This window comes from Papaver somniferum, chromosome 10, assembly GCF_003573695.1.
Source record: "Papaver somniferum cultivar HN1 chromosome 10, ASM357369v1, whole genome shotgun sequence".
NCBI lineage: Eukaryota > Viridiplantae > Streptophyta > Magnoliopsida > Ranunculales > Papaveraceae > Papaver > Papaver somniferum.
In genome coordinates, this window is record NC_039367.1 from 28,217,820 (window position 1) to 28,232,843 (window position 15,024).

General features: G+C 38.3%; 1 protein-coding gene and 1 pseudogene across 1 annotated transcript; both read left to right on the top strand.

Moving 5' to 3' along the window:
- Window positions 1-1,067: 1,067 nt before the first annotated feature.
- On the top strand, window positions 1,068-4,563 carry LOC113317063 (cysteine synthase 2). Its single transcript, XM_026565208.1, has 6 exons — window positions 1,068-1,358; window positions 1,493-1,567; window positions 1,893-2,036; window positions 3,081-3,464; window positions 3,545-3,780; window positions 4,123-4,563. Exons 1-6 carry the CDS (start codon window positions 1,134-1,136, stop codon window positions 4,343-4,345), a joined length of 1,287 nt encoding a protein of 428 aa, XP_026420993.1. The 5' UTR covers window positions 1,068-1,133; the 3' UTR covers window positions 4,346-4,563.
- A 6,051-nt stretch (window positions 4,564-10,614) lies between these two features.
- On the top strand, window positions 10,615-13,192 carry LOC113319251 (annotated as a pseudogene).
- Window positions 13,193-15,024: the final 1,832 nt, after the last annotated feature.

The window sequence follows — 15,024 nt, forward strand, 5'->3', positions numbered from 1 at the left end:
CATCGACAAATTGCAAGTGATTTTTTTCCCCTCCTTAACCGAAAAACATGAGATTTGATCATGTTATTGTGCTTTGCTCAACATAAAACTTAAGACTTCACCAACAATAGTAAAAAAGAAAAGGAGAAAGAGGGTCTCCTTAACGAAATCCCTTTTCACTACCAAAGTAATCGAAAGACGATCTGTTAACAAGAACCGAGAATTTTGAGAATGTTAAGCAATTTATAATCCAAGCCCTCCATACCCCACGAAACCCCATTTTGAATAAGACTTCATTTAAAAAGTTCCAATTCACATTATCAAAAGCCTTTTCAAAATCAAGCTTGCAAACCAACCCCGGTAATTTTTGACGAAGTCTAGAATCCACACATTCGTTAGCTATCAATACCCCATAAAGAATTTTTCTTCCTTTAATAAAACTAGATTGAGTTGTTGAGATCTTTTACGTAGTGATTTCTCTTCTTCTTCAAACCACCTAGAGGAGCACTCAATTTGAATGGCCATAACAAGTTGTTAGCTTGTTTGAAGTGAGGGTCGATTGTCATGATCTTATGAGTCAAATCCTCAACACATATGATGTCGTACTTGCCAAGACCATGTTCAACGGTAGAATTATCAGTTAAGGCTGTCCTTCGCTTGTTTAACTTTCTATAACCTCTCTTGTAAATCAATTCCTTCACAATTTTGAGATTTGGGTATCCATATGTTACATATGGCCCAAATCTTTGCAACATATGTGAAGTAGCTTTGTTCACTTTAAGAACCGAGTCAATATTCAATATATTGGTCCAGTCACTCAAATACCTTTGAACCTGATTCAAATACCTCCGAATCAGATGCATGAATCGAGTCAGATATGAAAAAATGGACTTTAAGAACCGAGTCAATGTTCAATACATTGGTCCAGTCACTCTAATACCTTTGAACCTGATTCAAATACTTCTAAATCAGATGTGTGATCTAAGAAAAATGAACACCGAAGGATCTGGCATCTGACTCGATTCGAGTCGGACACCAAGTTAGATTTCTGTCTCGAGTACGAGGAAATAAAAAAGTGAGCAGAAGCCTAGTAGACGGAAAACACCGTCAGTCCGATATTAGGGCGTTTCTTTCAATTCCAGAAAGCAGCACCAATGGCACCTCTGAGAAACACAGGTGGTGCTATTGTTGCAGCAGCAATATCCATGGCCGCCATTCTCACCTACTTGTTACAAAACCCTCGACCAAAGTATTATTATTCAGTCGGAAAATTTTTATCATCGAAGAAGAAGAAATCAAGAAATGGTGGACTCATAGATGCCATTGGGAACACTCCTTTAATCAGAATCAACAGCCTTTCTGAAGCTACTGGATGCGAAGTAAGAATTCTTAATTTCTCGTTAAACCCCATTTGAATTTTTCACTGGTTACGTTCTTGTTTAACAGTTCAGTTTCCAATTTTGATCAAAAAAGCTGAAATTTTGATTGTTGGTTTCCCTTAATTTTTGTTTAGATTCTTGCAAAAGCTGAGTTTTTGAATCCTGGGGGAAGCGTGAAAGATAGAGTAGCAGTGAAAATCATTGAAGAGGTAAAGTAATCCGTTTCAGCTTTCTACTGCCCTTCTATTTGGGATTCTTGCAAAACGCTGGTTTTTTTTTTTTTTTTTAATTTAGACTATCAATAGGTTCATGAATTAAGCTCATATGAAACATGAAACATGAATTTCAAAATTTGACTACTTTCTGATTAAAACCTAAAGTTGGGGGGACCTCTCTAGTTATCTTCATTACTGTATGATTAGAATTTTATCAGCCAAAACTGTCTCTCAAGGCTTTGTGTTGTAGCATTGTGTTTTGAAGACGCTACTCTGCTTCCTGTAGATATAGCTTCACGAGTTGGAATTTCTGTTACAGGCTCTTGATTCTGGAGAGCTTGTACGAGGAGGAGTTGTTACCGAGGGCTCTGCTGGTAGCACTGCTATAAGTCTTGCAACTGTGGCTCCTGCTTATGGGTGCAAATGCCATGTGGTTATTCCAGATGATGCTGCTATTGAGAAGGTATTTGTGCCTCTACTCCTAATTTAAGATACCTTTAGTACTCACTAGAAATTCGAAGCTTGGGAATAGTAGAAGTAGCATGACGTTTTCGTTACAGAACACTTCTTCGTCGAATCTTTTTGGATGCTGAGCTAGCAGAATGTGATCGGATTAGTGGTAACCCAGGGCTTAACAACATAATCTGTTGCACATTTCTGAGGTCAAAATGGCTGGGTACCTTGCCTGATAACATCTGAGCTCACCTAACAATGCTTAGTTTTGCATGGTAGGCACATTTTCAATTGTTATGATCCAAGGTCTTAGACCAGGTAATGAAACCATATACGTGATCATTATATTTCTTCCTTATATAAACTACATTTTGTAATCTGAATTCTGAAAAACTGCTACCAGTTTCTCAATTCTGAAATCCAGTCCCAATATATAATCTATCCACATTCCTTCACCAATCCTTAACTACACGATAGTTGGTGTGAATGATGGGAACTGCTCAGACTAGTCCTCATACTTAAAATTGCAGCCGTAAAGCTCTAAAACTACTAGTATGCTGCAATCAATCTACAGACTGGAGAGGGATATTGGAACACTTAATTGAATAAGAACATTTTATATGGTAATGCCTTTCAGGAACTTTGATAATTGTTACGCTTGTTCTCCATAAAAATGTTTTGATTTGAGGATTGACTGAATTAATTTTCTCCACGTAGTTTGCATTTGTTTACTTGATTACCTACTTGTTTAGGGTGGACTACCTTTGTCTTCCTTCGAGATTTGTGTTTCTACTAGTAAGCAGTGTATGATTTTCATTGAAACATCAGCATGAATGAGGGTAAACAGAAATACTATTCAATCTCCCTAATGCACATAAACATCCTTTGTTTATCCAGGACAGTAAACTTTTGCTCAAATGTCATGTCTACAGAAAGATCATGCTAATGGTCGTAGGGTACCATGTGCCTACAACCTATCAAATTATACTTTTTTTTCTTCCAATTTCCTAGCTTGTGTAACAGGTTTATCTTTTATATCTTAAACTTGCTGTAGGCTCAAATATTGGAAGCTCTAGGTGCTACCGTTGAAAGAGTGAGACCTGTATCAATTACGCACAAAGACCACTTCGTCAATATTGCAAGGAGAAGAGCAAAGGAAGCCAAAGAATTGGCATTAAAACAGACAAAAATTGATCAACTTGATGCTGAAGACTCGGAGAAAACCAGTAATCACATATTACAAGGCGATCAGTCTGTTTTCCCTGATGATTGTAAAGGGGGTTTCTTTGCTGATCAATTTGAAAACCTTGCCAACTTTCGGGCTCACTATGAAGGAACTGGGCCAGAGATCTGGGAACAAACAAGTGGCGAATTGGATGCCTTCGTGGCAGCTGCAGGTACTGGTGGCACTGTTGCTGGCGTTTCCCTGTTTCTTCAGGTATGGTGCTTCGTTTATTTGAAAGGCATTAACTTAATGGACATGCGGGTTAAGTCTGTCTTTTTCTTTCGCTTTTACAGGAAAAGAATCCAAAAATTAAGAGCTTTCTTGTTGATCCTCCTGGTTCCGGACTGTTCAATAAAGTAACAAGGGGAGTAATGTATACCCATGAGGAGGCTGAGGGCCGAAGATTAAAGAACCCATTTGACACCATAACCGAAGGAGTTGGAATCAACCGTCTGACGAAGAATTTTATGATGGCAAAACTTGATGGAGCTTTTCGATGTACAGATATGGAAGCAATTGAAATGTCTAGGTAATCTTGGTTGTTTCACTCTCTCCTTTTCAGTACACTATAAAGCTGTTCTGTTTCACTCATATAACTCTAATAAGGATAAACTTATAATTGCTAGTCCGACTTTAGCCTTTTGGTCTCGCCCAGTTGGGTTAGGCATGTAGCTATCTGTGTCACTAAAGAGGCCTGCTTAATTGAGATTCTTTCAGGCCCCCAGCAAAGGAAAGTGTGATCCTAAAAGTACATAAATTGCCTTGATGGATCATCCATATCCTTTAACAGTCATGTAGTCTTTTGTACCTCTAGAAAAGCCTTGCATGAAACAGTCTGATCTCCTTCTATTATGTTCATGAACTGTACCAGGTTTCTTTTGAAGAATGATGGATTATTCGTTGGAAGTTCTTCAGCCTTGAACTGTGTTGGAGCTGTTAAAGCTGCAAAGAAAATGGGTCCTGGTCACACAATCGTGACGATTTTATGTGATAGTGGGATGAGGCATTTGAGTAAATTTTATAATGCTCAGTATCTCTCTCAGTATGGTTTGACACCCTCTGCTACTGGATTGGATTTCATGTGTGTTAGCTGATTTCTTCAACATAGGCAGAGATTATTTTTTTCACTTGAAGTTTGCTTTCATGTACAATCTTCATTGGCACTTCCCAGATCAATGAAGTCGAACCTTTTTGTTAAAGATGTACCAATTATAGAGGTGAAAATTAGGAAGACAGACGCATACTAATTATAGAGAATACTTGATACTAACTCATTGTATTTCTCTGTTTAAGCATTCAGCCACCGCAGTATTGGTTTATTGACTCTTTTTTTAGGCTGTATTTTCATTAGAAGAGTTCTTTTTAAGGTGTGTTCAATTCGTGGACATTACCCCAAAGTCCCCATAATATTTCTTCACTGAGAAGAAGGTTTCTGGATCCGTTGCACCTGAGTTGTGACTCAGTATTCATACCCATACATTCAGAACTCTGCTCAGAAAATCCTATTTGCAACTACAATCACTTAACTAATCTGTTCAGAATTTTTTTGGTTCATTTACTGTTGGACAAGTGGGAATATCAAAAAGTTCGGTTCGAGCTAGTTGCGAGACTTGCTTGCGACTGTACACTACCCCTGCACTTTTTGCGAAACAATTTAGATTGAACGATTTTTTGGGGACCAGCTTTTTTTTTGAGGGGACCATGGTTTTATTTTGGGTAAAGACATTGGAAGTAATTCTAGGTCACCCCTTATCTAGATATTTATTTAATACCTAATCTACCCTCCTAATTAATTAAGGTTATGATTAGTAAAATAATTTAGTTAAAAACAATTAGTGAGATTAAATTAAAAGATGGGTTTCTTATTAGTTGAGTGAATTTTTACGAGTAGAATTTTTGTGAGATTAGAGTTAGAGATGATGAAGGAGAAAAACATGGAAAATAATTTTTTTTTCCAATTCAATCCTCTCATACTATATTTGTTAATCTTCAAAATGATCCGGGTTTGGCTTATTTCTTAGATGGTGATTGTATTATTCAGGATGAAAATGATGATTTTTCAACTGGATTTGGGACTGTTCGGTTACATTATGTGAAGAACATGTAACCGAACTCTCCTGAAGGTGTAGTTCGATTCCTTGTGAGGATGAACAAGTAACTGAACTAATCTGAAGATGTTGTTCGGTTACTTGATCCAAACACGCAGGTTACCGAACTCCATATCAATGGAGGTTCTGGCATGCAGCGTTATGTTCGGTTGGTTCGCAACTAACCTATTTTTACATACAAATTAACCTAACTTTCTAGGTTTTTAACCCCATAGTTCGGTTACATGGAGGTTTTCAAATGTTTGCGATCAAACCGAACTCATAGGCCAGAGTTCGGTTTTAAGACTAATAAAACCAATGGGAATAACATTAAGGTTCGGTTACATAAAAAAAATTCTTTCTATGTTTTTAACCCTGGAGTTCGGTTACATGGAAATTCTACAATGTTTTTGCGAAACAACCGAACAAACAAGAACTACCATAGGTTTTTTAGCTCCACGGCTCGGTGACCTGGTATTATTTCGCAGGTAACCGAACTCTCCTGTTCGGTTAATTGACCAAATCTGCGAAAGAACCGAACCTTCTCCTGTATGTTTTGGAATTTTGGGGTTGTTGAGTTCGGTTAATTGACCAAATCTGCGAAAGAACCGAACATTTTGATTATCAAGTTCGGTTGTTTACGCAATTTAGTCAAATAACCGAACTTCTTAATAATTTCTTCAAAATTTGAGTTTAATGAAAAACATCCACAATAAGTCTTCCAAACGTAAAAATTTGAGTCAAATTACGCAATTTAGGGAAACCTACTAATATATAAGTCTTCCAAACGTAAGGAAACAAACTACCAAATCTCTTCAATAAAAAAAGTCTTCCAAATCCACATCCACAATAAGTTTTCTAAACATAAGAAACCAAAGTACTAATTGTTGCAATCACTCATTTATTACGACCTCTTCGTGAAACTTTACTACTTTTACGTTTAGGAGCTATAGGTCTTCCTTCATCACTAGGAGTGTCATCTCCACTGCTTTGTTGTTGAACCATCCGACTTGAACCTTCCCCTTCTCGGCGACTCCTCTTCAACGGCATGGTATGGCTTGGATCAACCTAGCTTGTATCGACAAGGTTGGGATTAAAAACATTAGTCCATTGGTTGTAGAGGTCTGTTTGTTGTCGAGTGTCCATCGACTCTCCACTTCGGATTTTTGCCATCATTTTCTTCAACAACTTAGCACTTGCCTTCACCTTTTCTCATCAAAAACACAAGTAAATATTATTTTTCAATACTTTTTAACATTTTGAAAAACAACAATAAGAGTAAATATCTTACCGCAGAATTCCACAAGTTCAAGGCCCCATCACCACTCATAGGGGTAGCCTTTATAACCTTCTGAGCCTCTTTCTCCATTATCGTCGCTTTTGCTTTATCCGCACGGGCTTGTTGGACACTGTTTATTACACGAGGATGAGATGTATGTTCATACCATTCCACATATCCATCGTCAGCGGCATTTGGTTCATCAAACGAATCTTCTAACTCTTCGGTTGGAACAAGATAATCGCCAAAGTTCTTCCTTTGGTCCACTGATGGAGCAGAATCGTATTTGGGGGAGAAATTCTTCTCGGTGTTCTTAGTTCCGACCTTCTTCACCTTGAAGTTGAATATTTCCTCTTGTGGGACACTTTGGACACAAGAAAGTTGTCTAAGTACTCTTCGAGGATTATACATCGTACAACCCCCAAGATAAAAAAACGGTCTATTATAACCCGCAACAGGTGAGAAATCAATAACATCAACATCCTCCACCTCTTCATCTGATGCAAGTCCGTAAGGATGGAAAACCACATCTTCCACTGTTAACTTATCCAATTTCTCCCTCAACTCCAACACCTTTTTTTCCTTTTTCTTTTCTTGTGCGTTCAAAAATTCATATTTACCAGCCGTGGGCTTCCCATAAGGCCAAGGAGAGTGATCATGACATAATTGCAGTTTAGGGAAGTGGTCGTACACCCAAACCTATGAGAAGAGGCAACAAATAATACATAGGCAATATGATTAGTAACAATACACATTCATTCACTTATATATATGCAAAACACACAAACGATAATTTAACGGGGGGGGGGGGGGGGGGTCGGGGGGGGGGGGGGTACCTGAACAAGGGTTTTGTATAAGCCTCCAAAAATATAGAATCTGAAGCCCCGAAGCTTTTTCTGAGTTCCGCTTGAACGAATATGAAAAAGAACCTAACAAGGCCCCAAGAATAGTTGTTTCACCTCATCCAGGGGTTCAATAGCTGGAGGTAATGAAGCATTACCACGTGGCCTGAAGTGTCAGGGAAGGAAGATGGTTCCAAAGTTGATATAAAACAAAATAAGCATTCAACATGGTGCTTAATCTTCTCATCTGTTCATCACCAACTTCCTTTAGTAACCAATCTTTCGTCCCTGAAAAACTCATCAAACAAGGGTTTTGAGCTTGATTTTTCAACTTTCTTCTTGTACGTGCGGTTTTCCTCAAACTCATTATACTCATCACCTTCCTTAGGCTCTTTGTTAGCTCGCCTAAACTCACATTGTGCCTTTCTTTCGCTCCAGCCTAGACACCTTTCGACTAATTTTTCAAGAACTTCATAACTCATCGATGGATTGTAGCCATCTCGAACACTTGTTCCTGTAATCGGTAGGGCTGTGATTCTAAAACAATCATCCGGAGTTATTGTCATCTCACCAAAAGGTAGATGAAAGGTATCCGTCTCTGGATAAGACCTCTCAGCAAATGCAGTAACAGTGACATCATCAAATTTTTGGTGCGCATGTTGTATCCTGTTCCATAGTACACAATCAAATACCGCCAAGCGGACCTCATCACACTCATTTTGTATATTCCCTTCCTTGTTCTTATGACGTTTCAAAACACGAACAACATTTTTATGATCCTAAAAAAACAACATCATATCTTATATACTAATATATATAGAAAAGAATAATATATGACAAAATATAATAAAATGACTGAGAAATCTAAATCTTGATGGTTAAGATTGAACCATACCTTTGTCGCAAATATCTTGGCAGCCCATGAGTTTTTGTATCCCATCAATACCTCCCCGCCATCTCTTGGAGTACCATAAGTTGGATTCTTTGGTGGCAAACACAAATCCTTATGAGGAATGTATGAATATCTAGCACAAGGCTTTTTAGGCGCCTTTTTAGGTCTCTTTACCACTATTTCCGCTTGTTCCTCTTCATCCGAGTCCTCCTATGATTCATCATCATCCTTATCTCCATCCTTGTCTCCATCTTCCTCATCATCACCACCCTCATCATCGCCACCCTCATTTCATTCTCCTTGATCTGGTTCATCTTCTCCACCTTGATTGTGTTCTTGACTGCCCATCTCTTCCACAATCTCTTCATTAACTTGTTGGATTACGTTGTCAACATTATCTCTATTGAGACCATCTTGGATGACAACACCCGATAATGACCCACCTCCATACTTAGCATTTTTGGTTCCACGCTTACCGGCACCACAATGTATTTTGCCTCGAGGCGTGGGAGTTCTCAGCTCTTCCGGTAAAGGTTGGTTTGATTTTTTACCTCTACCATTAATCAAGAAAACAAAAGATATTAGCTTATCGAAGTAAGGTTTCCCTAAATTAGATGAAATATAAGGGTTCTCAGCGTAAGGTTTGGTTAGTAGCAAAAGTTTACGAAAAATAGGCTAACTCTAAAAAAATTGTGAGCAAGGGAAGAGTTCGGTTAGCCCAGCTTTTTTACGGACCAACCGAACTCTACATATATGTATTTGGGGAAGAGTTCGTTTACTTTCTATTATTTAAAATTTTTTGCGAACCAACCGAACTGTTTAGGAACTCAACATAGTGGCCAAAACAACACAATTCGGTTAGACTGGATTTGTTGTTTTTTATTTTCATAATAAGGGTAGAGTTCGGTTACTTTGTAGTTTTCAAAACATTTGCGAAACAACCGAACTGTGTTGGATAAGTTCAGTTATATGAGAACTCAACATAGTGGGAAAACCAATATAGTTCGGTTAGATTGAATTTGTTTTCTTCTTTTGGGAATAAGGGTAGAGTTCAGTTATTTTTTAGTTTTCAAAACTTTTGCGAAACAACGGAACTGTGTTGGATAAGTTCGGTTATATGAGAACTCAACATAGTGGGAAAAACAATACAGTTTGGTTAGACTGAATTTGTTATCTTCTTTTGGGAGTAAGGGTAGAGTTCGGTTATTTTGTAGTTTTCAAAACTTTTGCGAAACAACTGAACTGTGTTGGATAAGTTCGGTTATATGAGAACTCAACATAGTGGGAAAAAAAATACAGTTTGGGAATAAGGGTAGAGTTCGGTTACTCTGTAGTTTTTATAACTTTTGCGAAATAACCGAACACGGAGTTCGATTACTTGGTTTTAAATCCAAAAGAACCGAACTGTTCTTCGTGTTCTTCATGTTCAGAAAGTTCGGTTAGTAAAATAGGTTTTTTTGGAAAATCGGACTAACCGAACATGACTCTGTAACTCCTGTTAAAACCCTATTTTGATGATTTCTATTCGATTGAAGCAATCAAAATCAAATTAAAGTGAAAGGGTTTGTTGTAAAATACCTCCGGAGTGGTCCCATGGCAGAATCAGGTTGCGGATGGCGTCTTTTATACTCGATGGTGCCTTTAGCTTGCGGTTCCACTTCTTCAACAATTTCACCCGGGAGATTTGCTAGATGCCCTAATGGGGGACCTGTTCCTGGGAGTCGATTGGTACTCTTACGAAGAACCATTCTTATATTTGATTGATTAATCGACGATGAAAATTTTGTGAATCGACGATTAATCGATGAAAACGATGTTGAAAACAGGGAAGAAGAAGAGGAAAACAGTTTTCTCAAAACAGTTTTTGTTTTTGTTTTCTTTTTTTTATTATTTTTTTTTTTGTTTTTGTTTTTATTTTAGATAAAATTAGAGATGGTTATTAGGTTAGGGTTAATTTTAATTAGGATAACGGACAAATCAGTAATCCCATATGATTTTAGGACATCCCTTAAAATTGTAGGTGAGTGGCCTAATAGGACCATGGTCCCCAAAAAAACATGGTCCCAAAAAATCGTTTTCAGAAAAAGAAATTCAACACAGCCCATTAACCGCTAAGTACTGTATAGAAGTTGAATTCAGTAATAAAAAGAAATACAACCCAACCCATCAGTCGCAATAGAAACCCTAACAGTTGCAAAAGAATCAAACTCTATATAATCGCCTGAAGAACTTACAATTCAGTTCTCTTGTTTTTCTTATTACAATGGTTGGAAGAGTATCAGGAGCAGCAATAGGAATAGATTTAGGTACGACATATTCATGTGTTGGAGTATGGCAACATGACCGAGTTGAGATTATCCCTAATGATCAAGGGAATAGAACTACTCCTTCATATGTTGCTTTCAATGATACTGAGCGTATGATTGGTGATGCTGCCATAAATCAAGTTGCCATGAATCCCACCAACTCCATATTCGGTAAGGCTTTTGGCGTTTTTTTATATCTAAATTTCAAGGTCATATTACTAGTTAGTTCTGAAAGTATGTGCATACTAAGTTCTTCGAATTTGCGTCATATACGTTTCCGTGGCTAGCTTCATGCCTTGAGGAGTTGTCATGAGTTATATTTATATGTCACCTGTTTCTTTTTTCAAGGCTTGTTATGCTGGTATACTGCAAGAGGATTCTAAGTTCAAACACACAACTTACACACTATGAGGAGGGTGTTCCAGAGATTGGCATTATCTGGAATGCAATCCCATGGGTTTGCATTAACTTATTTTTTTCTCACTAAACTGCAAGATAACAATGTGAAATTATGAATTGTTTCATGGGACTGGTAGTTTTTTGAGTGATAGAAAAGTTTGCATCTCATGATGATCTTCTGAATCTGTTTTCTGCTTTGTAGATGCGAAACGTTTAATTGGTAGAAAATTTAATGATAGCTTTGTTCAGAGTGATATGAAGCTATGGCCCTTCAAAGTCATTGCTGGTGTAGATGATAAACCCATGATACAAGTCGAATACAAGGGCAAGGATATTCAGTTTTCAGCTGAGGAAATCTCATCTACGGTTCTCATTAAAATGCGAGAAACTGCAGAAGCCTATCTTGGTTCAAGCGTTAAGAATGCTGTTATTACTGTTCCTGCTTACTTTAATGATTCCCAGCGTCATGCGACTAAAGACGCCGGTGTGATTGCTGGACTTAATGTAATGCGACTCCTCAGTGAACCAACAGCGGCTGCAATTGCTTATGATCTTGACAGGAAGGGGACAGGTGCAGGTCTGAAGAATGTTCTTATCTTTGATCTTGGTGGGGGTACTTTTGATGTTTCATTACTTACTATTAATGAGGGTAACTTTGAAGCCAAGGCTACTGCTGGAGATACCCACCTTGGAGGGGAGGATTTTGATAACCGGATGTTAAATCACTTTGTTCAGGAGTTCAAGAGGAAGAACAACAAGGACATTAGTGGAAACCCAAGGGCTCTTAGTAGGTTGAGAACAGCATGTGAGAGGTCAAAGAGGACCCTCTCATCTAATGCTCGGACGATCGTTGCTGTTGACTCTTTGTATGAAGGAATTGATTTTCATATGTCCATCACTCGTGCTAAATTTGAAGAGTTAAACATGGATTTGTTCAAGAAATGTATGGAACCTGTTGAGAAGTGTTTGACGGATGCTAAGATGGATAAGAGTGCCATTCACGAAGTTGTCCTCATTGGTGGGTCAACTAGAACTCCGAAGGTTCAGTCTTTATTGCAGGATTTCTTTAATGGGAAGGAACTCTGCAAAAGCATCAACCCTGATGAGGCTGTGGCTTATGGTGCTGCAGTGCAAGCTGCTATATTGAGTGGTCAGGATAATAAGAAAGTGCAGGACTTGGTTTTGGTTGATGTCACCCCTCTTTCCCTTGGTATTGAGACAAATAGAGTGTAGTTATCCCAAGGAACACAACCATTCCCACCAAGAAGGAGAGGATTTACTACACACTCGAGGACAATCAAACTACTGTGAGGTTTCCAGTGTATGAGGGTGAGAGAGCTATTGCCAGTGAGAATAACTTGTTGGGTAAGTTCAAGTTAACAGGTATTGCTCCAGCACCTGCTGGTGTTCCTAAGTTCACAGTATGTTTTCATATGGATGAAAATGGTATATTGAATGTGTATGCTGAGGAGAAGAAAACAGGAATCAAAAATATGATTACTATTGAAAATAATAAAGGGAGGTTGTCTAAGGCTGAGATTGAGAGGTTGGTTTTAGAGGCTGAGAAATACAGGTTAGAAAATGAAGAACATAGGAAGAAGGTTGAGTCAAGGAACTCCTTCGAGAATTATGTATGCGAAATTGAGGACAGGATCAATAATATCGGAGGGAAGCTAGCATCTTATGATAAGACAACAATGCCATTACGTGGTTGAATAGCAATGAATTATCGGACGTTAGTAATACCACCAACCAGATGAGGGAGTTGGAGAATGTATGCAACCCTATCATGGCAAAGATGTACCCGCAGGGTGGTGGAAGGACGCAAAATTGAGGAAGTGAGTAGAGTGAAATTTCTGGTCTACTTTTAGTTCAAAATACATACTTGTCTTACCAATACCAATCTTGACGTCTCACTCCTTTCTTCTGATCAAATTTTCTATTTCTACATACCTTTGATTCCATTATAGTTGTGAAGCAGCTTAGGCTCTAGGCTGACATTTTGCTATGTGCACAGATAATTTGCAGAATTTTTCTTCAAGTCGTTTTCAGTTTCTTTCCCGCAGTTGTTAAGATAGGTGTGTGCAAAAATATTATGCAGAACTTTTCTTCAATTATGATTTAAGAAATTTCGGTTACGGATGAGGTGCAGCATGGAAGAACATAAATTCAATATTTATGAATGCAATATTTATTTAGTTCCTGTATTCCTGTTTTTGTCTGATATTTGGGGCCAGACTGTTTTTTCAGTCTGTATGTTTGCAATTGCAACTAATTTACGTAATCCCGCAATACATATGGGCAGAATTTAGCTTGCAGGTACTACTAGTTCAGAAGGTTTACTCTGGAGAACACCGTGGGAATAAGTATAAGTTTCTGCTCAGCATTGTTTGCAGGTACTCAGGATATCTTGCCTTCTTTAACCTATGGAGAGTATGCTTTTCATTTAGGAACAAGTTTCTGCTCGGTTCAAACATCAAATGTTTAAGTCACTTTTTTTTGTACATGTTGCCTAATGGCTAGTGCCTGCATGTCATTTGGTGACAGCATTTTATTTGGTGGGCGCATTATTCCGTTTGTGTTGCGACTGTTGCTAGATTTGCATCCTGCTGCTCAGCGAGATTGACTCATTTGTTGTAGCTTCGAGATACTAGTTTCAAGCATTTGCATTGAGGTAACAGCATTACTTGCAGTAGAGAACAACACGGGATAGACCTAAAAGGCTATGTTTATACTGACCAGACATACAATCTGAAGAAAAGAACAGCTCAAGTGTTTCACATTCATCACAAATCAAAGGTTTATTCAATGACTCGCTAACCATCAATTGCAACAAATTGAGATTTGAGACTACTAGCTTAGATCGGGCAAGTTAATCTCAAAAACAATACTAATAAATTGAAATTTGAGTCTTTAAGAGCGTTCACAGTGGTGCGAGTATAACCAAAGACCAAAGACTAAAAAAAAAGACCAAATTTGGGTTTAGTCCGTCATGTGGCGTAGTGGGAAAAGAGTATATTTGGTCGCGCGTTGATAAACATTACGCCTGGGATCAGGCGTTGGTAAAGATAACGCCCGAGTGGGGCGTTGGTATAGCATACGCTTCAGAAACAAAAAAAAAAAAAAAAAATGGGGCGGAGGTATAAAGCCCGCCCCATGCAAGTTTCATAAATTGTGAAGTTGAAAATGGAGTGGGGCGTTAAGTATATGAACGCCCCATTTCGCGCGTTAAGTTTATGAACGCCCCATCGGGCGTACATTTAACCAACGCCCCGTTTCAGGCGTACATTATATCAACGCCCCTTGTGTAGCGGACATTATATCAACGCCCGATGAATGGCGGAGATTATATCAACGGCCGATGTGTAGCGGAGATTATATCAACGTCCGACTATATTTGGATTTGGTCTTGATCGCAGACCAAATTTGGTCTGGATTTTACTCTTTGATCAAATTTTGATCGATGGTCCGTCCCACTACGCCAGCCCACTCGACTGAAAATTTGGGTTTACTCGTCCATTGCAGTTGCTCTAAAAGAACCAAAGAGAAAACAGATTAATTTGAACAACAAAGGCAGATCTCATTATATATAAAAAAAAAAAAACATTATAATTTTACATAATACATTCCATGCTTCACTGGTCACTCTTGTTTCACTCTCAGAAACCTCTCAAGAGTCAAAACAAACCCAAGTAACTATAAGTAACTATATGTTCCTAAAGGTCCACCAGAGTCATCCAAACGGTGGTGAAGAACATACACAGAAACCCATCAAACGTTATCTTGCCAAATGAAAGCAACCCCAAATTTGAGATCTATAAGAGGAAAAGTCGTTCTGTAATAATAAGTTTTTGTTGTAATATTTTAGGGTTGCTTTCTTTCTCCACACAAACGAGGTAGGCACAGGTGCATCACCACACAGCTGTACCAGTTATATAAGTGTCCCTTTTAGTTTAGGGTTTAACAAT